The 23,657-nt window shown below is 46.7% G+C and overlaps 1 protein-coding gene across 1 annotated transcript in view; it reads right to left on the bottom strand.

The window, feature by feature from the left end:
* Positions 1 to 20,972, bottom strand: part of LOC144756212 (E3 ubiquitin-protein ligase TRIM39-like) — a 330,783-nt gene extending 309,811 nt beyond the window's left edge. The window contains exon 1 of the mRNA XM_078645824.1: positions 20,478 to 20,972. Coding sequence (XP_078501950.1) covers positions 20,478 to 20,891 — 414 coding nt within the window. The 5' untranslated portion in view covers positions 20,892 to 20,972. The remainder of the gene's footprint in view (positions 1 to 20,477) is intronic.
* Positions 20,973 to 23,657: the final 2,685 nt, after the last annotated feature.

The raw sequence follows: 23,657 nt of genomic DNA, 5'->3' as shown, positions 1-23,657 counted from the left end.
TTCCAGAACTTTGTACCACAACTCGCCGCACCCGCTCCGCGGGTGCCGCTTCGCCCCTTTGGACTTCGGGACACTTGGTGAGGGACTGCGAGCAGGCTACCGGGTGAGTGCGGTCAGCGGGGCTGCGAGCGTGCAGGGGACTCCATTGCCCAGGAGTCCCTGCAAGACCATTCTCCAACTTCCGGTCCGCTCTCCCTGCTGCCGCCCCCCGCCTCTCAGCAGTCTTAAAAACCCTTCCAATCACCTTATCAGCGGGACGCATTTCTGCGCACGGAGGCACTTTGGTCGTGGACCTTATCAAATCACAGCGGCATTTCCAGAACTTTGTACCACAACTCGCCGCACCCGCTCCGCGGGTGCCGCTTCGCCCCTTTGGACTTCGGGACACTTGGTGAGGGACTGCGAGCAGGCTACCGGGTGAGTGCGGTCAGCGGGGCTGCGAGCGTGCAGGGGACTCCATTGCCCAGGAGTCCCTGCAAGACCATTCTCCAACTTCCGGTCCGCTCACCCTGCTGCCACGCCCCCCTGTTTTACTCGGCCACCTACTTCTTGACCCAGCACTCCCGCAGCGCGGGACGCAGCCCGGGGCGAAGACCGGGCAAAGAGCGGGCCGTTTGAGGCCGTTCGAGGACTTAGAGGGCTGGGCTGGGCCACCCCCCCTTGTTGGTACATTATACAGTTTTATTGTTGTTTGTATTGATATTTATTCACTTGTATTCTGTAAAATGTGCTCACGGGGTAGTCGGAGCAAAACCCTCATGGCTGCTAGCAATTCCAATAGAACCCTGGATGATTTCCTAGTCAAAACGAACGTGGCTATTGACGAGGAAATCAGCAAAATGCAGCACAAGGTCTCTTTAGAACTTGATGCCGCAAGAAGGCTGTCAGAGCATATAGCCAGCACAAAAAAATCCTCCCTGGGGAATATTGCATCTGCCCGTACCCCCGATCGTACCGTAGCTCCCCGGCCCTTAATAACAACGGCAGCTATTCATCCCGCACCGCTAACAACTCTTTTAAATTCCCCTCCTATCTCCATTCCAACTCTAGTGCAACAAAGCAAAGTCCCTGTCCCGCTAACTAATGGTATAGGCTCCATCCCTTTTCCCAAAATTAATCTAATCACGAGATCGTGTAGTGCCAAGAAAGTAGCAACCTATAAAAAGAAATGTCTTGCGAGGTCTATTTATGCTCGGAAAAAAGCTAGAATTGCAAGATCTCAGTTTTTTAACAGTAGACGGGCCATGGGCTCTCTTGGGGCGAAAGATGATAGTTCGAAAACGACTCCCAGCGTTCCGGGGGGTGAATCTGCTCCCGGCTTATCTAGCCTGGTGGAAGACAACATCCTCACCACCTCCCCAGGGAAGAATAGTGTGATTATTCCGGAGGGTCGGTTGAGCAGTCCCATGAATGAAAGGGAGGGGGATGAAGAATTCCTTAAGATAGTTTGGGGTACGCTTAAGCAATTACTATCCCCTTTGGAATTAAGACTTTCCCGCATAGAGAACAATTTGCTGGAAATGGATAGGACTATAGTCACCCTGGCTAGTCTGAGTTTAAAAGACATGGAAGCCAAGCTCCCATGTGTAACCGATTCTATTCCCCAACCTAAGGCACCTGTTCCCATACCACCTCCCCCGCACGTACCTGAAAGTATCCCTGTGACTTTGTTAGCACCAAAACCAACACCAAAGCCCCGCACCACTACTGCCAATCCTTTAGTACCTACCCCTAGCTTAGATGTACCATTATCTCTCCCCTCGCAAAAACCTGTTAATAGACAGAATTTTGTCCCAAGAGCAGCAGCCCATCACCCCTCAAGGCCTGAACGCATGAATTACCCTCTACGACAGGCTACCCGCCCTAACTTTCGTGGAGGGTTTATTGATCTACCTCCTGAAGCTGGGTCCTATGTCATTATATTAGCTGGTGTTCCAGAACTGGACCCACATTCTCAGGAGAATGATCTTTCCTTAAAAAACAAGGTCATCCATTGGCTTAATTCTAATAAACAGCTCCCCGGTCAGCATAGAAGTAGTGTTTTAATGGTACGGAGAGTGCCTTGGATAGGCCCTACGCACAAGTCTATAGCTGGTGACTGTGTTGTGGTATCATTTGCTGACCCCCACACAGCCCAGCATCTTTGTGCACGGCCATCTTACGGAGTTAATTCTACTATAGTTGTGAGGCCACTTACTTTTTTCTACCCTCCTAGACATCAACCTACGCAGGAGGGCTTATGGTTAAATGTTCAGCACGCCAGACGGCCAAATCATATGGTTGATGGATACACTCAGCATAATTGGTGGCAGGGGGCACCGACATCGAATATGTTTGGCTGTCTGGAGGATGTCGACTGACATGGGGGGTCTGTTGATATATTGCCACTAAGGAATTTTCCTCACACTAGGGAGATAGTTCCGCTTACTACCTCTATAAAGCCTAGTATCGACTTAACTCCGCCTAGAAATCTGACGTACTCTCCTTACTCCAGGGAGACAGTCCCATTTACTACCTTAACATCGCCTTGTATTGGCCCCACTTCGCCTGGAAATCTGTGCCCAACTCCAGACCCTAGCGATGTTCTGGTTATGTCTGGGTTAGATGCGCCGGGCCTGGCTCCAACTCCCCGAGCCAATGGTACGGATCATCCATTGAGAGTGGCATCCTGGAACATTGCAGGGCTACGGGGACGCCTGGACAATGTCGATTGGACCAACTTTATCGACCTATATGACATCATTATTTTCCAGGAAACATGGTCAACAGTCCCCTTATATAGGGTGGGTAATCTTAATTTCTCAAAACCCGCCACCCAGAGTCTTAAGGGTAGGGCCTCAGGTGGTTTAACCATCTGGATTAAAAATAATCTGGGCTTTCATGGCAAGGAAATATTGGTAGAGAGTGTGGATCTTCTGTGCATTATTCTGAGTAAAGCCAACGCCACTGATCTTTTTTTGGTTAATGTCTATGCCCGTGGCTGCCAGGGTGGGAGAAAGCAAACCGTGTTGAACGACCTTGATCGAGTACTGAAGAATCTTACAGCCGACCAGATTGTTATGGTAGCGGGCGATATGAACACATCCTTTGAGCCCATACTTACCTTGGCAGAGGATGTGGGTGCGGAGGAGGATACAGCATGGAACATTCCCCCGTTAACCATCTCTAGGGGAGTTAGGGGTACTGAGGCAGCCTTACATTGGCTGGGCTTTTGTTTGGAATGGGGCTTCCGGGCTGTTAACGGGCGTACACGCTCCGACAGATTAGGGACAAATACCTTTGACAATGGTCTATGCTCTAGCCGTATCGACTACATACTGATCAATATCGAATGTTGGTCTATTGTGCGAGATATGGTGGTAGAGCCCCGTCCAGAGAGCGATCACAATCCTCTTTCACTCGAGATCTTGGTCTCCGGCCTGGGTTCCCAAGCCAGTGGAACTAACTGCTTGACGTCAGACGTAGTTTTGTGCGACAATAGACGTCGTGTAAAATGGTCCAGGGTGTTAGATGATCAAGCGCTTATCGCCAAGATTGAGGAGAAGGTTCGGAGCGTGAGGAGTAGGATGCCACCATTACCCCCTTCTGGTGTCGCTGATCCAATTATCACCAATCTCCACGAGGAGTGTTTTTTGAGTCTCAAAAACCTCCTTACCAAGCCCTCTAAGCCTGCCTCCACTAAGGCGTATAAAAAATGGTACAACAAGAGTTGCAGAGCAGCTCACAGCAGCTTAGTAGCTGCTGTTAAGGCCAGGAACATTGTAGACATTAGGGTTGCTAGGCAGTGTTATAAACATACTCTCTGGGCGGCCAAGCGGGACTGGGATGACTCCTATTGGCTCGCCCTCCTTAGAGCCTGTGAGTCTTCCAATTCAACTGAATTTTGGCTGATCGTCAGGAGGGGAAGGGCTTCAGTTGCCCAAACACCCGACAATCACGTGTCAGCACAATCTTGGGTGGAATTCTTTTCGGCACAATTTAACGACCCAAGTATAGCTCTGGATCATACAATAGCTACCTTCCTACCGAGTTCCCTACAACCAATAGGAGATAGACTTACCTTTCTGGAAACCGATACTATACAAGCTCTTGAGTCAGTCCAGTCGGGAAAAGCTCCTGGCCTAGATGTCATCCCCGCGGACCTTTTCAAGCTTAATCCTGACTTATGGGTTCCATATATCACGCTATTGGCAAACAATATAGCTGCAGGCGCAGAGATTCCGAAATCTTGGAAAGGTGCGGAAATCCTGCCAGTATATAAGAAGGGTGATCGCTCCGTCCCAAATAACTATCGGCCAATTAGTCTGATCGATGCGATTCAGAAAATTGTGTCTAGGATGATTCTAGTATGAATCCAGGAATGGATCAATACTAATAACATACTTTCCCCCATGCAGGCAGGGTTTAGGTTTGGCACTAGTACTATCGACCAGGTTCTCCGGTTTTCACTACTTTTTTGGAAAGTGGTTTTTTTGGGCGGCGGCGTAATATACGCCGCGTTTGTCGACCTTAAGTCGGCTTTTGATTTAGTCCCAAGGAAGAAGCTATGGGAAGCTCTTAGATCAATGGGCCTTCCTTTAGAGCTTTTGAGCCTTGTCCAGCGCTTACATGAGGATAATTTCGCTCAGGTAAGATGGGGTAGCCAGGGGCAGGTGACCGAATGTTTTCCTGTACAGCGTGGGGTGCGTCAAGGCTGTGTCCTGGCCCCCACTTTGTTCCTCTTGTTTATTAATCAGGTGGCCCAATATTTTAACAACACACAGTCCGATGCACCAATGTTGGGTGGTCGCAAATATCCTATGCTTATTTTTGCAGACGATACCCTCCTCCTTTCGAAAACAAGAGGTGGGCTCCAGGTTGCCCTGAATAGATTTTCTGAGTTTTGTAATACAAACGACTTACAAATAAATGTTGAAAAGACCAAATTTATGGTTTTTTGTAAGAAAACCCCTCCGATCTGCTCTGTGTCTCTAAATGGGGTCCTACTTGAGCAGGTCAAGGTCATGACATATCTTGGTGTGACTCTTGATCATCATCTCGACTGGAACTCCCAATTAGAGACGTCCAAATTGAAGTTTAATAGGTTGGCTGGTTGTTTGGTTCTTGAGCAAAAGAACTCCTTTACAAAACGTATTACCCCAGCCCTTAAGATCTATGAGGCTAAGGTCCTTTCTGCAACCCTATATGGAGCCGAAGTCTGGGGCCACAAAGATCTTTCATGCTTGGCTGTGGCACAAAATAGGTTCCTACGGAACCTGGTAGGTCTCCCGCAGTCTGCACCCATAAAACCTTTGTTACTCGATCTAGGTTGTAGACCAATCAATGATTTGGCCCAGTATCGCATAGTGTCACTCTGGCGTCGCCTTTGGTCCACCCCCGAGCTTAGTCTTTTTACTCGGGAACTAGACGAGGTAAAATCACTATGGGGTGCACAAAAAATACACTGGTTTAGGGAAGTCAGAAACATCCTACATATGATGGGCCTTCCAGAGCTTTGGTCAAACCCAGGGGGGACTACTTTCCCATCCAAATCTGAGTTTAAGGCGCTCTTCTGGGCATGGAAAAAATCCATTTTAGTAACCCAATCTCTGGACACTAATTTAACAGGATTATTTTTACTGCACAAGGTTACTCCCTTATTAGAGCAGTATTGGGATTTGATACCCAAGGTGTTAGATCGTAAGCTTTATCATCAGTTCCGTACCGGCACCTTGCCTGTCAATTCCTTTACTGCTAAATGGGATGTGAAGACAGGAAGCAAATGTCCCTGGTGTTCTGACCAGGAAGAAAGTATTGGTCATCTTTTCTTTGGTTGTCCTGTTTATCGTGAACCTAGAAACAAATGGCTAAAACCTATATGTGCATCCCTGAATTGTAGTGGTTATCGTGAGGCACTCAGGAAATTGCAAGTTGTAAGATCGGAAATTGTGGTGGTTTGCGTTGCTAAATTCCTGGGATGGTCCTGGCTGATTCGAATCAAGAGACTGAGTGCACCTTTGCACTGATCGTCCTATCTAGATGTATTTTATGTAGACTGTTTGTGTATTGTGCTTTTTAGTCCTAGGGATTCCTAGTGGATTTTATATTGTATATGGTTGTATATTGTCTTTTATGAATTTTTATCATTCGAAATAAAGACTAATTGATCTTGATCTTGAAATAAGCAATACATCTACAATACTAAAACCGACTAAAATGGACCACATGGCAGAAGGAACATGTAATCCACTGGAGATTCAACCAGCAAAAGCAAACATATTTACATCCTCACTAAGAACAATTGAGACTACAAATGTACTGTCATCACAAGTACCAAGTACCAGGCAACGAGAAATAGAGGCCTTGGTCTTTCATCCGCTATTTACCTCAAAGGGTCACCAAGATACTCTTAATCGAGGAAACATTCTAAGACTAATGCAGTCCATCCCAAACTTGGCTAGTATAACATCAAAGGACCTACTGTCTGTAGAATTTATACCTCCCACTACTTTAACTAACCGAGAGGCTACAAAGACAATATGGTCCACAACCAGAATTGCAGATACGATTCTAGCTGAACAAGGGGTCTTCCTAAACTGGGGTATTGACATTACCCCTTCACAGAAACCACCCTATCCGTTCCCGCTACTGAGTACTACAAGCCTGGCATCAGCAAAATATAAAGCATATGCAAAGAGTGTGCTTAGAGGAGCACAGGGAAGAACGGGTCAAGAGAACACAATCAGCCAGAGGGATCTATCAGATCTACGGCTGGAAGTAGTTTCTTATCCAAATCAAGGCACAAGCAGGGAAATAATATCCCGTACAATAATTATGCATTCACAGGACGATTGACGCAACATACGACATAAAGTCCATAGTAGGTCGATGGAACTGCCCCTTAGCTTATGTTCTTGGAATATCAATGGGCTAGCAACAAAAATAGAGGATCCTGACTTTTTGAACTATGTTACTACTTTCGACATAATTCTGCTGCAAGAAACATGGCTCACAGAGCCACAGCACATCAAGGGCTATATATGTTTCGCCACCCCAGCTGCAAAGATCAGCAGATACGGCCACTGCTCGGGTGGGCTGGTTACTTACATCTCTGCAACAAGCATACCCTCAGCAACCCTCATGGATTCTATGCTAAGCACGACATTAGCAATTAGAATCAGGATCAAGCTGGACAAAGAGAAAAAGGAGGTCTGCATAATAAATTCATATGTCCATCCTAAACGAAAAGCAAAGGACTCTACTAAAATCACCAACCTCTTATCTGAGTATGCAGCAGAGATGGCAAATCCAATATTCATTCTGTCTGGGGACCTAAATCAACATCTCCTTGGCTCGGCAGAAGGGGAGGAGTCAGCAGCTTTAACCAGAATTTTTGATATTCCCAAACAATCGGAGCCACAACATGCAAAGAAGAAAGTCCGTCATAGTCACTTCCTCGAGGATCTAGAACATCACAATCTCCGAGCCTTGAACGGAAGATTCCCAGAAGACTGCCCCCCAGTTGAATCCTTCTACTCCATCTCTGCATGCTCCATTCTGGACTATACTTTTGTCAGTCTCGAGCTGTTCCCTTATATTCTCGGGTTTAGGATGGGGGATAAGGGGGATAGCGATCACCGCCCCCAGGAAATCCAGATAACAGCTATTGTTCCTACTTCAATAAGGCCAGACATACCCCTGGGACCCATGCACACCCAAGATCAAAAAAGAATTAAATGCACATTGCATAATGCCAATCTGCTGTCGGAAGCTGCAATAAATCTCCACAACTTGCAAACTTTGAGTTCAGATGACTTAATAGCACACTGGGAGGTCTTCACAGCAACACTGCCACAAAAGCTTGTAGGCACTACTCCCACTAAAGTCAACACCCAAGGGAAAGGGGGAAGAAACAAAATACAGAAAAAGTACAGAGAAGAGCTCAAGTCACTAAAAAGATCTGTAAACTCAAGCCTGCGTAGGTTGAGAACTTCGCCAGGAAATGTTAATGCACAAGCTTTCCTGCATCAACAGAGGGCAGCCCTAAAAAGATTAAAATGGAACATCAAGAGAGACTACGAGAATGATAGCTGGGCAAAACTCTTATATGACATAAACAGCAATGATAGCGCACGCTTTTGGAAAACTGTGAATGGGATATTGCGTCCAAAATCTGAGGATATTGGGTCAAATATCTCAGAAGGAGTCTGGATAGAATATATCACCAGCCACTTTAACAACTGTATGGAAAATGCAGGAGAACGAACGGCCAATCGAGGGCTCTCAAAGAAATCAGTTGCAGTTTGTATACCTCTAGCTAGTACACCCTAGCTAAAGGTGCAGCAATGCCCAGCCACAGGAAGCAGATCGCTGGGAATAATAAACAATTTGCAACCACTCCTAATACAAAAACAGATTGCTAAAGGGAGGAAAGAGGGTGCCCCAGGCCCAAATGGCATACCACCAGCCCTGTTCAAAGCTAAAAGCAAAGAATGGGCAGATATTTTACAACCACTGTTTTTGGAAATTAGATTGCAAAACAGAATACCAGAAGCCTGGAAGGGCTCAACAATAGTTCCAATACATAAAAAAGGAGACAAGGCCGAGCCTAACAACTACCGCCTAGTTGCGCTAATTGACAACGAAGCGAAGTACTTTGCGGGAACTATTCTAGAGGAGCTTACACTTTGGGCAGAGACGATTCATATGATACCACTGAATCAGACTGGTTTCCGTAAAGCAACCAGCACAGCTACAAATATCCTCGCAATTTCTCTAGCAATTGACGCAGCAAAAACTTCCAACTTACCATTACATCTATGTTATATTGATTTTAGTGCTGCTTTTGACAACATCGAGAGAGGCAGACTTTGGGAGAAATTGACACGATGGGGCATTCCGCAGTCTACTCTAAACATCTTAATGCTCCTACATACGGACACCTGGGTGCAGGTAAAACTAGGTGGAGGGACTCATCTCTCCTCGAAAGTACCAACTACGAGGGGATTGAAGCAAGGTTGTGTGCTTGCTCCAACCTTGTTCAATCTATTCATGGCTGACCTTCCTAATCGGCTGGATGCTTGTAACTCCCACGCCCCCAGGTTGGGAGGGAAAACTATAACCAACCTCATGTACGCTGACGACGTAGTTTTGCTAAGTCATACTCACGTTGGCCTGCAACATCTACTAACTGAAATGCAAAACTACGCAAAAGAAAACAACTTAAAAATAAACTTGTCCAAAACAAAGACAATGTCAATTAACAGCAAAAAAAGCTCACAGAAACACTGGTTCCTTGGTGGCATCAAAATCGAACATGTAAGCGAGTACAAGTACTTAGGGGTTGTATTCGATAGAGAAGGCTCATTCTGGCGCCAAAAAGAGGAAATAAAAAGGAAAGGTCTGCTAACTGCCTTAACGATGAAAAATCTGGCAAACAAACTAATGGGACCGACATTGACCCCACTATTGAAGGCAGTTCAGGCTAAACTTCTTCCCTCGCTAACTTATGGTAGTGAGGCAATGAGGGGTAGAGATGCTAAAGAGCTGGATAGGACGTTGGTCAAAGCCTATCGAACTATGTTTTGTCTTCCGTCTTATACGTCAGCAGCACAAATAAGGCTGGAGTTTGGCCTCCAACAACAAGCCTTGGCTAGATACGGGGCTTACATCATATGCTGGCATAAGATAAGCAAGGCCAATCCAGACACATTGAACTATCTGCTTTGGCAAGACTTACAACATAGGGAGTTTTCCCAAGCAAGAAACTACCTTAAATCAGCCTTAGATTCCATCAAATTGTCTGGACTATGGGAGGCGCAACTCGGCCAACATAATTTCAAAAAATTGGTGTGGAAAAGCATAAAACTATCCTCCTTACTTAACGACAAGGCAGCCTTCTCGAAAAGATCCCACGCCTGGATGACCCTCAGCTCGTACAAATCGCTCACCCCACAACCATATTTCAATCAGCCTTACTCGAGGGTGACAAAAATGAATTTCCTAAAGTACAGACTGGGGATGCTTCCATGTACTCAACATTTACCACCATGGTTGAGGACCAAAGGCCAAGCTGCCTGCAGACTGTGTAACAACAAGAATGGTGACATTCTGCACGTAATTTGCCTATGTGAAGAACTGCGTCAAGTACGGTCTCAATTTCTAAAAGATTCATTCAACCAGAAAGGGATCCGCACCAGAAGGCAAGCAGTGCTGGCCTGCTTTAACCCAGCGAACATCCAATTAAATTGCAGACTGGTAAAATATCTAAGGATGGCCGAACAAAAAAACGGGGCTAAAGTCTCTTCTCTGACTGCGTGTGAAACAGCTACCGGAAGTGGACAAGGAGCTATGGCGGGAACTTAACCGAAACAAGCAGAGACAATCTCGCCATGATATCCAAGCACGCGTGACCCATTGACTACTCCAAATACCGTAATTTGACCATGTATTATCACAATGCAGTATTTTATTCTAATTCTTAAAATGTTTTTAACCATGGATTATGAATTTTATAGTGTAACCTTTTGCAATGGTTTTAATTAACTATGCCAATAAACTTACTTACTTACTTACTTACAAACACTTCTAAACGCCATTTATAAATGAATCTGTTTTTATCGTATACAGTGTAAAAACTTTTTATATTCTGGTTTTAATGGATTTTATACAAACATTTTTATATGCTAACTGTTGTATGAATTGCTGCACTTCTTAAATTTAAAAAAATACTTTGTTCAAGCTTTTATGATATTTTTATATCGAATAAAGTACATACAACAACTATCCTATCAAGCAAAAGTCCTTGAGAAAGCGATCAACCAGCAACTCACCTAACAGCTAGAAGAACACAACCGTCTGGACCACTCCCAATCCGAATATCTAGCTAACATTGGCATCATCCTGAATAGCAAGCTAACATTGGCATCATCCTGAATAGCAAGCTAACCATGGAGAAGCAAGTCAAAGCCTTCTCATCTGCCTGCTTCCACTCCCTGCAGATGCTGCGCAAGATCTTCAGGTGGCTCCTGGCAGATACCAGAAGGACCATCATGCAGGCCCTCATCACCAGCAGACTGGACTACGGAACCACACTCTTAGTAGGAATCACTGCACGCCTCCTGAAGAGACTCCAGACATTACAAAACTCAGCAGCAAGACTGATACTCCACCACCCTAGAAGGACCCACATCACACCACATCTCCAGAAACTACACTGGCTCCCAATCCAGAAGAGATGCCAGTTCAAGATGCTGACCCACGCCTACAAGGCCCTGCACAATGAAGGATCGGCATACATCACCAACGCTTGACCGTCCAGCAACCGACCAGACACCTTTGATCAGCATTCCCCTCCCTCTCAGACACCCCATTGATACGCCGAGCCAACAGCAAAGGACGCTGCTTTCCACACCTGGCAGCCAAGGTTTGGAACAACCTCCCCCTGCACCTCAGGACCGCACCGTCACTCCAGCAATTCAGAAGAGAACTAAAGACCTGAGGTTTGAATGATCAGACCTCCAAGCAGCAGCAAACAGCTCCACCACCTCAAGACCCTCATGCGTGATTTCTCGCACTCTATACATGATTGATTGAGTGATTGGTAGGGTAGAGGCTCTGTTAAGTGGCTGAACTATGGGGTTTCAAACAACAGAACCTTATAGGAATGTCGAGGTTAGGGGATGTAATATCTGGCACAGTAACAACATGATTCTCAGAGTTTCAAGAGGAATAGGATCTTCCGATACTTGCAGCTCTGCAATGCGCACGCTCCATATGTTGAGGACCTTGTGGAGCTTCAGGACTTTAGTCCATCAGAGGCTATGATACTGACCCAGGAGCTAGAAGACCAAAACATTACACATATTTACCTATCATTGGTACCGCAAACTTGTTTAACCAACTGTGCTCTGCATCTGAACAAGACTTGGGCCCAATCTCTGATGATGACTGGAGAGATGCACAAGCATCAACACTAGAGCCGGCCATTCTTCAACAATTAGGATTTATCCAACTGAAAAATTTGAAACAAACTTCCTTTCCGTGGGACAGATTGTGGGTGATGGGTGTGACTGCTACCCGCTTTGTTTGAGATGTGCCCTGGAGACAGCATTCACTGTTTGGAGCCGTGCAGCGATTGTCCCCTTTAGGGAAGATGTGTTCTAGTCTTTTAGCAAGAATTTATGCAGAATTAATGTGTATATACAAAGTGAAATGATACTACATTATATATATATATATATATATATAGATCCAACAAACAGGTAGCACCAATTACGAGGGAGGCCACAGGAAGCTCGTATAGTTCAATTTCTTTATTCAGTCAGTACCCTGCCAGCAGGTACCACACCAGAATACAGGCATCCACAATGTCCGCCAGACGCGTTTCAGGACACAAATCCTTTCCTCAGTGGCGATGCAACAGAATGAAATGCCGCTTTGATTTGCAGGCAATTTAAGTTCCAACAAACTACCCCAGTGGGCGTGGCTGTCAGCACGGCCTCATGGTTGTTGTAGTCCGCTATCACAATTATCCTCAGTGGGTGCGCATTCATTCATAACTCTTGGCAATAAAAAACCCATGTGGGTCTGGAGGAAATTGTGGATGTCTGTATTCTGGTGTGGTACCTGCTGGCAGGGTGCTGACTGAATAATGAAATTGAACTATACAAGCTTTTTGTGGCCTCCCTCGTAATTGGTGCTACCTGTTTGTACCGGTTTTGTACCGCTTTTGGCCACCATAAGTGTGGCAGGGTATGCTCAGACGTGAGTCCCTTGCTCACTTTGCCACTGGATTCAAGCAAGCCGGGCTGAAGACGGCTGGAATGCCAGAAACCGGTCCTCGGAAGCTTGTTTCCGGTCCAGGGAAGGCATGGCTTGGCAGTTCGGGCTGGACTGTTCCCATGAGGCACAGGGTCAGACTGATTTGCATATAGCCATGTCTGAACTGGGGTGGCAGAGTGGGCTAAAGAACGGTGATGGATCAAACCCAGATCTTTTGACTGGGTGTGAGTGTTTGATTGGTTCTGATGCTCCGTCCATCACCACCCCCTTTTGTACCGCTTTTGGCCGCCATAAGTGTGGCAGGGTATGCTCAGACGTGAGTCCCTTGCTCACTTTGCCACTGGATTCAAGCAAGCCGGGCTGAAGACGGCTGGAATGCCAGAAACCGGTCCTCGGAAGCTTGTTTCCGGCCCAGGGAAGGCATGGCTTGGCAGTTCGGGCTGGACTGTTCCCATGAGGCACAGGGTCAGACTGATTTGCATATAGCTATGTCTGAACTGGGGTGGCAGAGTGGGCTAAAGAACGGTGATGGATCAAACCCAGATCTTTTGACTGGGTGTGAGTGTTTGATTGGTTCTGATGCTCCGTCCATCACCACCCCCTTTTGTACCGCTTTTGGCCGCCATAAGTGTGGCAGGGTATGCTCAGACGTGAGTCCCTTGCTCACTTTGCCACTGGATTCAAGCAAGCCGGGCTAAAGACGGCTGGAATGCCAGAAACCGGTCCTCGGAAGCTTGTTTCCGTTCCAGGGAAGGCATGGCTTGGCAGTTCGGGCTGGACTGTTCCCATGAGGCACAGGGTCAGACTGATTTGCATATAGCCATGTCTGAACTGGGGTGGCAGAGTGGGCTAAAGAACGGTGATGGATCAAACCCAGATCTTTTGACTGGGTGTGAGTGTTTGATTGGTTCTGATGCTCCGTCTATCACCACCCCCTTTTGTACCGGGTTGGAAAGAGCAGGCACAGGCTCACAGTATAACTGGGAGCGCAAATCGAGGGTGCTCAGGCCAATCCCGATGCTGCTCTCGTGCTGCCAGCAGCATGAAAGCAGCGTGAGGTTTGGCTGCAGTGGAGTCTGCGAGCCTGTGTCTGCAGTAGATAGGAGTGATGCCGTGATGCGGCAGGTAAGTGTTTTTTTGTTTTTCTTTATTTGTCCCGCCATTTGTCTATCTAGACACCGGCCACTACTGCAGTCTAAACTGCTCTTTTTTAGGTTGAGCCTATAGCGGCAGCCCGCATGCGTTGCTCGCTTTGCGAGGCATGCAGTATTCAGTATGGAGCGGAAGCTCTGTGGAAGCTCCACCCACTCTCCGACCATCTTTTTTAATGGCTTAGTTCCTAAATGCTGCCTTTCGATTGGTTTTAGGCTTGGTAGTCCTTCCTTTTGACGGGCATGTCGTCATTTGTATCCTTCCATGGCTACTGGCCCCTTTACTGTGAGTGTTGCACAGTGTTTTTAGGTCTCGCGCGCTGCATAGGAGAAAGACCTTTAGCCATCGATGCGCCTTTTCAGGCAAAAACGTGCACGAGTTCCATTGCCTTCAATGGCAACACGTGCACGTGTGGCGATTCCCTTGCGGGAGCGAGCTTTGACACCATATGTTTGTAATTAACTTGCAAACATATGGTGCCCCTGCTGGTTCCCACAAGGGAAACAGGCGCAGGCCCCCTCCTGTCTTTTTCCCCCTGCTGCATCTTTTTATTTAAGACAGAACATTCCGAAAAAACGGAATGTGCCACTTTACATGAAACAGAAGGTCGTTGAATAAGCAGTGTACATTCTACTACTTTGTGCACTCTAGCCAAGATTAAAGTGCTCTAAATACGCTTTTTTTGAATAAAAAATGTAAACATCTTATTCAAGCCACTTGAACCTGTTTATTGAGACCTGTACGGATTACACACAGGGATTGAACAAAGTCAAATGCTTACCTCCAAATCGTAGTTTTTCTTAAGTAGTTGGAAAGTTATGTGGCGAACAGTCAGAGCTGCTGACTTTGGAACTGGGGAACCACATTCCAGTTTTGCTCAACATCCTTTGATTCTGGGCTAATCACTTCATCTTCCTGTGCCTAAAAATTAATGCGATCCTATGTAATGTAACTGGTGCTCAGGTAAAGTGCTCCAATACCTTCAGTTCCAATGTGCTCCATATAAAACAAGCATTGGCATAGCCAATAGGTCTTGCTTTTGGGATCTAATAAGTATTTACTTATGCAGCACAATATCCTTGGTGCAACAACATCAACTGTTGCATGGCTAAACACTTATAAGGTCCAAAGGCGAGACCTATTGGCTATGCCAATGCTTGGTTTTATATTGTGAGCACTATTTTCTTCCTGTACCTCGCCCTCCCACGGTCCGTGCCTTTTTGGCCGCGCTCCCATTTGCAATGCCTAGCCTCCATTTCGTGGAGGGAGGAAAACTACCAGATTCCAGGCGCGTTTGAGTGAATTTGTGCCTGATCTGATTTAATTCCATACAGAGCGGGAATTCTCTTTCAGGAGCACGGATCTCTTTCAGATATATAGTTATTCAGACCTACTAGCGAACACTACGAGGAAAAAAGGGTCTACAAATCAGGGTCTAGACGAGAAGACACCCCTCTTTGAAATCGGTGGCTCACACACACAGCTCTCACGGATCCCTGTTTCATGCGTCGGTACATCATCCCCAGTCAACGGTTTTGTTATGCCTTCACTACTAGAGTACTAGTTTTAGAACTACAACTCCCAGAACACAGCAAATCCTAGCCTGTACTGGTGAGAGCTCTAGGTACACATGCCTTGTCCACCTCCAGAAGGGGGGAAAGGTATACTGAAGACCCTACCCCCTCGGGTCTTAGGTGTGTGACAGACACTACTTGGGCAAGATGCTGATGAAAAGAGTACAGCCTGAAATCCCATCCCCATAAGCCATAGCACCCCGTGGCACTGCTCTTAATAGACATGTACTGAGTGCCTGGCATTTTTAGGTCTCGCCTGAGCCAGTGCATGAGCTGCTCTGCCAGACATTTAGTAAGCGGGTTTTCAAAGTGCTACCACACGCTTTTGCTGGCCTCAAGCTTGCATGCACGCACGCAGCCGCCATCTGGCTTTCCTCTCTGCCTTTCGCTCTCCCTCAGAGGTTCCACCCCCGACCCCCCTTCCCTGCTGCTCTTTCACACAAGCCACTTCACGCGCTGCGCCATCTGGCTTTCCTCTCGGCCTTTAGCCATTGCTCTCCCTCAGACCCTCCTCTCCGCCCCCTCATTCATTCACTGCTGATCCTCTCTCGCCCTCTACATTTGCACTCGCACGCTCAGCCAAGTCATTGCTCACCACACTTCTATCACCTGGACTGAAGTTCACAAGCTGATTGATTTCTTCTCACCTCACCTCCCCACCTCGAGCAGAAAACAAAGCTTGTTGCGAGCTCCTTGCGATGGACGTAGACGATCTCCTAGAAAATATGGATTCGGTTTCGGGGGTAATTTCTCAATAGCACAGCCTCCTCCCGTCATCCTGAAATCACATGAGGGATTAGCTGGCACCGTAGGGTCTCTCGGATCACATTTCAAGCTCTTACTCTGGCCCCACCTGTCCAATCATGTGACGATGTCCCGTCTCGCCCCCTAACCTCAAGCCCACTTTCCTTTCTTCAGTTCACATACTTTGCTTGGTCATCTGCCTTGTGACCGTCACTTCCGGGATGCCTGGAGTGAGTTGGGCGTGAATACTTGGAGTTTTACATTGATCTGGAAATCTGCTCCGCAATGTTGCTCAGCTGACGCGCGTGTGGTGTCAGCAGGGATGTTTTTCTAAAGGCTTCGGTCATCCACTTCTCTGCAACTAAGAAATACGCCATATGGGTACTGTAATTAATTCTTTTGTACTATGTCTACGTCTTGTTTGTGTTTTGTTGCACAGAACACATGTTTTCATGGATGAACACAGCTGTCGCTTCATGGACGCCACGCTTTATATTTCACAGACACGCACAGTACAAGTGTTTTCATGGATGAACACGGCTCTCGCTTCATGGACGCCACGCTTTATATTTTACAGACACGCACAGTACATGTATTTTTATGGATGAGTACGGCGCCCGCTTCATGGACGCCACACCAGATTGATGTTTTACTGAAACTCGCTCTCCTACCCTTGTAAGCGTTTACCTGGCTCAGCATGGCACCCAATTCAAGGATGCTACGATTTAACTTTTATATCCAACATGTACGTCAGGAGCGGCGTCAACATTTTTATTTTTTATACTGTGAAATCAAGGATACAAGCAACAGATCGATGCACAACTACAAAAGTAGCCTTATTTGCACCCTGCTCAAACGCTTACAGATGCCACACATCAGCTTTAAGCATGGGGCTTCGTTGGGAGGCCACGCCCTTTTACCATTAATTATGCACAGCATGGCAGCCACAGCTTCGGCATGAACCTGTGTCAGGAGGCCACTCCACTTTAATTATAAACGGCACCGAAAGGCATTCCCCGACATGGTGGCAGTGGGGATTGCACCTATCCCAGGAGGAGTGGGCAGCAGCAGGCATTCCTTGCTCCAGGTCACCATGGCCCGGCGGCCACCAAGATAGACAGCTTCCCGGTGAATACTGAACGGCACCCGCTTCACAGACACCCACTTCATGTTTCAGATGGCATTTTCATTTTTAACCGTGAGCTTCCTTTGTTCAGTTCACCTTGCCTAAAACGGCTTACACATGCTGAAGGCAAGCGATTTAAATATATGAGCCGTTACACGCCTAGGTATGGGAGTTTCCTCAGCGTCTCTTGTTGCATGTGTGAGGCTCTTGCAGCACCACGGTGGTGCTGGCTTTATGGCTGGAGTAACCAAATTATTTTCTTTACCTTGTCGAGTGAGGGGAGGGGGGGCATGACCCTGGCTCCTAGCGGCCTTTATTCCTCATATGCACTCAGTCCACATGAGTCTTTATCCTCCACCGTAAGTGATCACCCCTGTGATGTGCGACTGCAAATCGCTCACTGCTTGACCTTTCCCTCTGCTTGAAAGGGGGTGGGCAGTTTTTACCGTCTTCCAATGCCATCTAAAGTCCTCCTGCTGGGCCTCTTTATGCCACCTTTTTTAGTATCTCGATGGAGATTATGGAACCCCAGTAGGGCACTAAGGCATTTCTCCTTTGGACTGCTCACAACTGTTCACTTGTGGCCCTGATCCTCACCCTTCTCACTAGCTTAGCAAGAGCATGTGAATTGAGGGAACAGTGTTTTGCTTGGCGGTGCCAGTCCACAAAGGCATGTTATGTTAAAATTTCTTATAAAGCGCACATACACCGATTGGTTTCTTGGTGCTAAACTTGAGGTATTGCTGGGGGCCCGTGTATTTTAGATGTCTGCAAAGGCTGGTTATAGGCTTGGATGAATAGCCAAGTCTTAAGCCTACGGAATCTAGGAAATTCAGTGCAGGTTCTTATATCTAAAGGTAGAGTATTCCAAAAGCTGGATGCCAGTACAGCAAATCTGCAGCCACCTAGTCGTTTCCGTTTGTAGGGAGGGATGGTTAGAAAATTCTTATGGGCAGAGCGCATACTACGCGCAGGTAAATATTTCTTGACAAGTTTGGTTAAAAATTTTGGACTAGCACCATGCAGAGTTTTGAAAATAAGGCAGCCAACTTTGAATGCACATCTTTGTTGGATGGGAAGCCAGTGTAGCTCTTTCATGGTGGGAGAGATGTGTTCCCACCTAGGTTGTTGGGATATCAACCTGGCTGCCTGGTTCTGCACCATCAGCAATCTTTTGGTAAGATAGAGCGGGATGCCAAAGTATAGAGAATTGGCATAGTCCAGGTGTGACGTCACCAAAGCCAGGGCCACCTGGATTAAGGCTTCCCGAGTAAGTAGTCTTCTGATCTTCCTTATCTTCCTCAGCTGAAAGAAACAGGTAGATGCTACTGCTCCTATCTGAGATTTCATAGTGAGATCACTATTGATGATTACACCCAAACTTTTAGCTGAGGAAGAAGGGTTGGGTGGAGAACCTAGTTCATTTGGCCAAAACTGAGTGTTCCAGGGGTTCAGGGATCCGCCTATCAGAATCACTTCAGTTTTGTCTGGATTTAATTTTACCTGGTTATTATTCATCTAGTCACGGATGTGTAGCATCGATGCCTGGAATTCAGATAACGAATCCGAGGAATTGTCAATAGAGAACACTAGTTACAGGTCATCCGCATAATTGTTCGTGCATAGCTTCCTATTTTTCAGAGTGGAGTTTGAAATTGAAGATGGAATAAATGGAGGGACAACGAAGAACCCTGGGGTACTCCACATGTCGTTGCCATTTTAGGTGCAGAGAGCTTGGAGCGACGCACCAACAGAGTACATTCCTCAAGGAATGTCGTGGTCGGCACCGAGAGGCTGTCTGGAAACCGGGACTTATCTAGTTTTCTCTTCTACTCGCCTCTTCCTAACCCCTACCTCGTCTCATGTCAGCACAAAAGAGCAAGCTTAGTATTCTGAAGGGCTGCCTCTGCTTTCAGCCTTTGCACGCTTCAGCAGAAAACAAAGCAAAGGAACGGGGAATAATGCCCAGGGACTGTATTTTTTTCCCAAGGCCCTCTGAGAGACTCCAGTGTCGCAACTGCTGGTTTCACGCCTCCAGCAGTTACCAATTCAGGGTAGATCAGCAGCTACACTGAAGGCCAGGCCAGTCGTAGAAGTGCACATCACCCCCTACCCCTGGCCCTCCTCGCTCTCAGGTGTAACTAAGCAGGGCTTTAAGTGGGATGAAAAAAACGGGGGGTCTCTCAAAGGGGCACAGCCAATGAAATTAAGGGCGTGGCTTAAAAACACCTACACTAAAAATCTGTGCTTAGCGTACTGTGCCACCCCACTTGTATTTTGCGGTTTCTTTCATTGCCATACAACAAGTATCATACCTACAATAAGTCAGGACTGTTGTCTTTGTCAATGTAGTTAGTTGCATAAGATAAGTAGCAACTATGGCTAGTATATAATATAGAAAAAGCTTCCACTTAAAGCCCTGGTGACACCACGCTAATGTTGCTGCTCCCGAGTTTCAAAGAGAATGGAAATCCTGAGAGAAAATGACTAAAGGATTTCCTTTCCCATATAAAGCTCACCTGGCATGACATCATGCCGTACGTAACTTCTCCACTAGTGAGAATTGAGCAGTGCACATCGATGTGCCTGCTGTCACTACAGGATCGCCTGTGCCAGGGCACAAAACAGAGCCTGATAGAGACCCGTTTCGAGGCCTTCTTTAAACAAGCATTGGCATAGCCAATAGGTCTCGCCTTTGGGACCTTATAAGTGTTTACCATGCAACAGTAGATGTTGTTGCACCAAGGATATTGTGCTGCATACTTATAAGGTCCCAAAGGCGAGACCTATTGGCTAAGCCAATTCTTGTTTGACTTGAAAGAGCGTAACAGCACTTCTTAGCATTGTTACAAAGGGAAAGTACTGGTGAGTCTCAGAAACATGCAGATGATACTCTGGTCTGGGTTAGTGAGTACATGTACTCTGTCTCTTACCCTTCCATTTCAAGCATTGATCAGTAGCTTACTCGTCGTGTACTCCTGGGCAGCGTCGCGCATGAGGAACAAAGGATGATATGCCAGCCCTATCACAGATCTGTGACTTACACACCCCGAGCAACCTCTGGAATGGGACGCGCTGGGTGAGGTCCGACCTCTACCACACGCACATCGCAGACTCACCTTGTACTCCAGGGCAGCCTCCCGAATGGGGCGCGCAGAGTGAGCCTTGTGATCTCTAGACTCTCGACAGATCACACAGATGGGCTCCTGGTCATCCTCACAGAACAGTTTCAGTTTCTCTTCGTGTTCTCTGCACAGGTTCTCTCCCTCGGGGGTCACGCCGAGCCTGTGAAGCTGTTTGGCGATTTCTACAACATTTGCCAACTGCCTGTTCGGGCGGAGGGTTTTGTTCTCAAGTAATACTCTGCACTGAGGACAGGAGAAATCTGTCTGCAGCCCCTCCCAGTACCGAGAGATACAGGACAGACAAAAGACATGTCCACACTCCACAGAGACGGGGTCTGTGAAATATCCCAGACATATGGAGCAGGTAGCCTCCTCTTTCAGGCTCCGGAGCTGGTTTGCTGCTGCCATGATTCTGCTGAAGGGGAAGAAGTTCAGTTTCGTTTCGCAATCCCAGTTCGTGATTTTTTTTTTTTTGAAGACTCTAGCCCAAAGCCAACCACAAAATAGCCCAAATATAGCCCAATGAAGCTACTCTCAGGAGGGGCTGGCCTGTTCGTTGTTATGCAGGCATTCCATTAAGATTTGTAGCTTGCTCATTTTATTTATTTATTTAATTTATTTATAAAGCGCTAACAATCATCCTGGGTAGGATATCACGGCGCTGAGGTTTGGTGCTGAGAGGTACGATAACCGCACTGATTACTAATTACTCTAGTTTAGGGAAGAGTAGTGTCTTTAATTGTTTCCTAAATGATAGGAGACAGTCTGTCAGTCTGAGACTGGAAGGTAGTTCATTCCATTTGGTTGCAGCTAGATGAGAGAAAGCCCGCTCTCCCATCCTAACAGTCTTCACGCGGGTAGTGTTTGCTCTTCCTAAAGTTCTGGAACGAAGGTTCCTTGATGGTCTATGGAATTTGACTTTATTGTGTAGAATAGTAGGGCCTGTATTGTAAAGTACTTTGTGTGTGATACACAGTAGTTTGAAGTTGGCTCTTTGTCGCATTGGGAGCCAATGTAGCTCTCGCAGGCAACTTTTTGCCGAATCATATCTCTTCCTATTGCATACAGCCTTTGCCGCGGCATTTTGCACTATCTGCAGTTTGGAGAAGAGATAGTCTGCCATTCCAACAAACAGAGAGTTGCCGTAGTCCAGTCTGCTTATCAGCAGCGACAGGACCAGGGTCTTCCTACACTCAGTCGGAATCCAGGGGAAGACTCGTCTGAGCATTTTCAATAATGCAAAGCCTCTGCCACAGACAGTGGAGACATGTGATTTCATGGACAGAGCACTGTCCAATACCACACCCAAGTTTTTCGCTTTTATGGTGGGATTTGGGGGCAAGCCCAGGTTACTTGGCCACCAGCTGTTGTCCCAGAGCTGGGGATTTTTGCCAAACAGGAGGATTTCTGACTTGTCTGCATTTAATCTCAGACAGTGCTCTTGCATCCAATTGGCCAGTTCAGTCAGGCAGTTTAGTAGTCGAGTTTTAGGATCATCTTTCTCATCAATGGTGACCATCAGCTGGGTGTCGTCAGCATAAGAACACATTTCAACACCCCACTTTCTTCCAATGGCTGCCAATGAGGAAACAAATACATTAAACAAGGTTGGGCTTAATGAAGAACCCTGAGGAACCCCATATTTAGTGTTTCGCGGGGGAGAAATAAAATCACCCAGACACACTGATTTTTCTCATTTTACAGAGATGGTGTGCGCTGAATGTCTGACCCTGCTAATTTGTTCACTTGTAATTTTCTGTTCCTATTGTGAAGCGCTCTGACACCTTCGGGTAAAGTTCGCGCTATATAAAAACGCACAAATAAAAAAATTAAAATAAAATAAAAACTGCTAATTTTGTCTCTAACGAGTGCTCGCACCAGGCCTGTCTATTTTCTCATGTTCATGCGTGATGAGCTGCTCCTGTCTCCGTTTTTTACTTTGAATTCTGGGATATGTAGTCATATTTTATAATGGACTAAACGAGACTACATGTCCCAGAATTCAAAGAAATAAACCTGGACTAGACCGGCACATCACACATGGGATTTGTGACGTGGCTGTTATGTTATAGGGAGGGCCAGACTATGAACTCTACACAGTAGCATACCAATGATGCCATACGCCATGGTGCATGTAAGGGAAATTAGCCCTTTGACTGTTGGGGGTAGTACAATACAGCAATTATCAGTGGGCCCTGCAGAGTTTCAGGTCCAGGTGCCACTGCACCTGCTGCACCAATGGCACCATGCCCCTTGCAGTACTCCCTTTTGTTATCCACACCAGCTTAGTCACAATCAGGCGGGGGTGCCACTGCACCTGCTGCACCAATGGTACTATGCCCCTTGCAGTACTCCCTTTTGTATCCACACCAGCTTTGTCACAATCGGATGGACATCAGTTTGTCACTCATTCCTGGAAAATGTACTTCACCTTCAGTTTTAAGACTTGAAAGAAGTGTGAGCAACACTAGCATTTGATGGACTTGGAGGCACCGGTTATGGCACATAGATTAGCTTCTAGAGAAAGGCCTGGCTCAAAACATTTCTAAGTAGCTTGAAGAGAGACCCCAAATTATTCCTAGAAGTGTCTGCAAATGCAGATGAACAACGGAGGCAGATTAATTGAGAGGTGTCTGTGGATACGTGCACAACAAAGCTGCTGTTCTAGGAGCTTCGGTCACACTTCTTAGAGGATGGCGCCCAGCTCTTGGCCAGCGCAGGCATAGTGGATAGAGCAGCAAAGACCGAGCCTGTTACCAACACATATTTCTAGCCCAATATCCTAAAAATAGCACAACGTCACTTTTAAAATCGCTCAATATTTAGCAATTCCCACAAATCAATATCTAGTTGCATAACCAAGAACAAGTTAGCCCAATTGTGCCTGATCTACCCCATTCTGGCAACACTGTTTCCAGTCAGTAAAGTGGGGGGTTCTCTGCCTCTCCTTCCTAATGCTCCACGCGGTGGCTTGGGTTTTTAGGTCAAGCCTGGGCAGCTCATCCACTTCTCTGTGAGCCATGCTGTATTCAGGTATGGACTTGAAGCTCTGCTCACTCTCCGCCCATATTTTTCATTGGCTTGTGTCATTGTTCTTTGTAAATGCTGGCTTCTGATTTGTTAATAGGCTTGTTAGTCCCACCTTAGTACCACCTTGTCTTCATTTGTAACCTC

Source organism: Lissotriton helveticus, chromosome 5_1, assembly GCF_964261635.1.
Source record: "Lissotriton helveticus chromosome 5_1, aLisHel1.1, whole genome shotgun sequence".
NCBI lineage: Eukaryota > Metazoa > Chordata > Amphibia > Caudata > Salamandridae > Lissotriton > Lissotriton helveticus.
The sequence above is the reverse complement of the archived record's forward strand: the minus strand, read 5'-3'. Positions and strand labels throughout refer to the sequence as shown.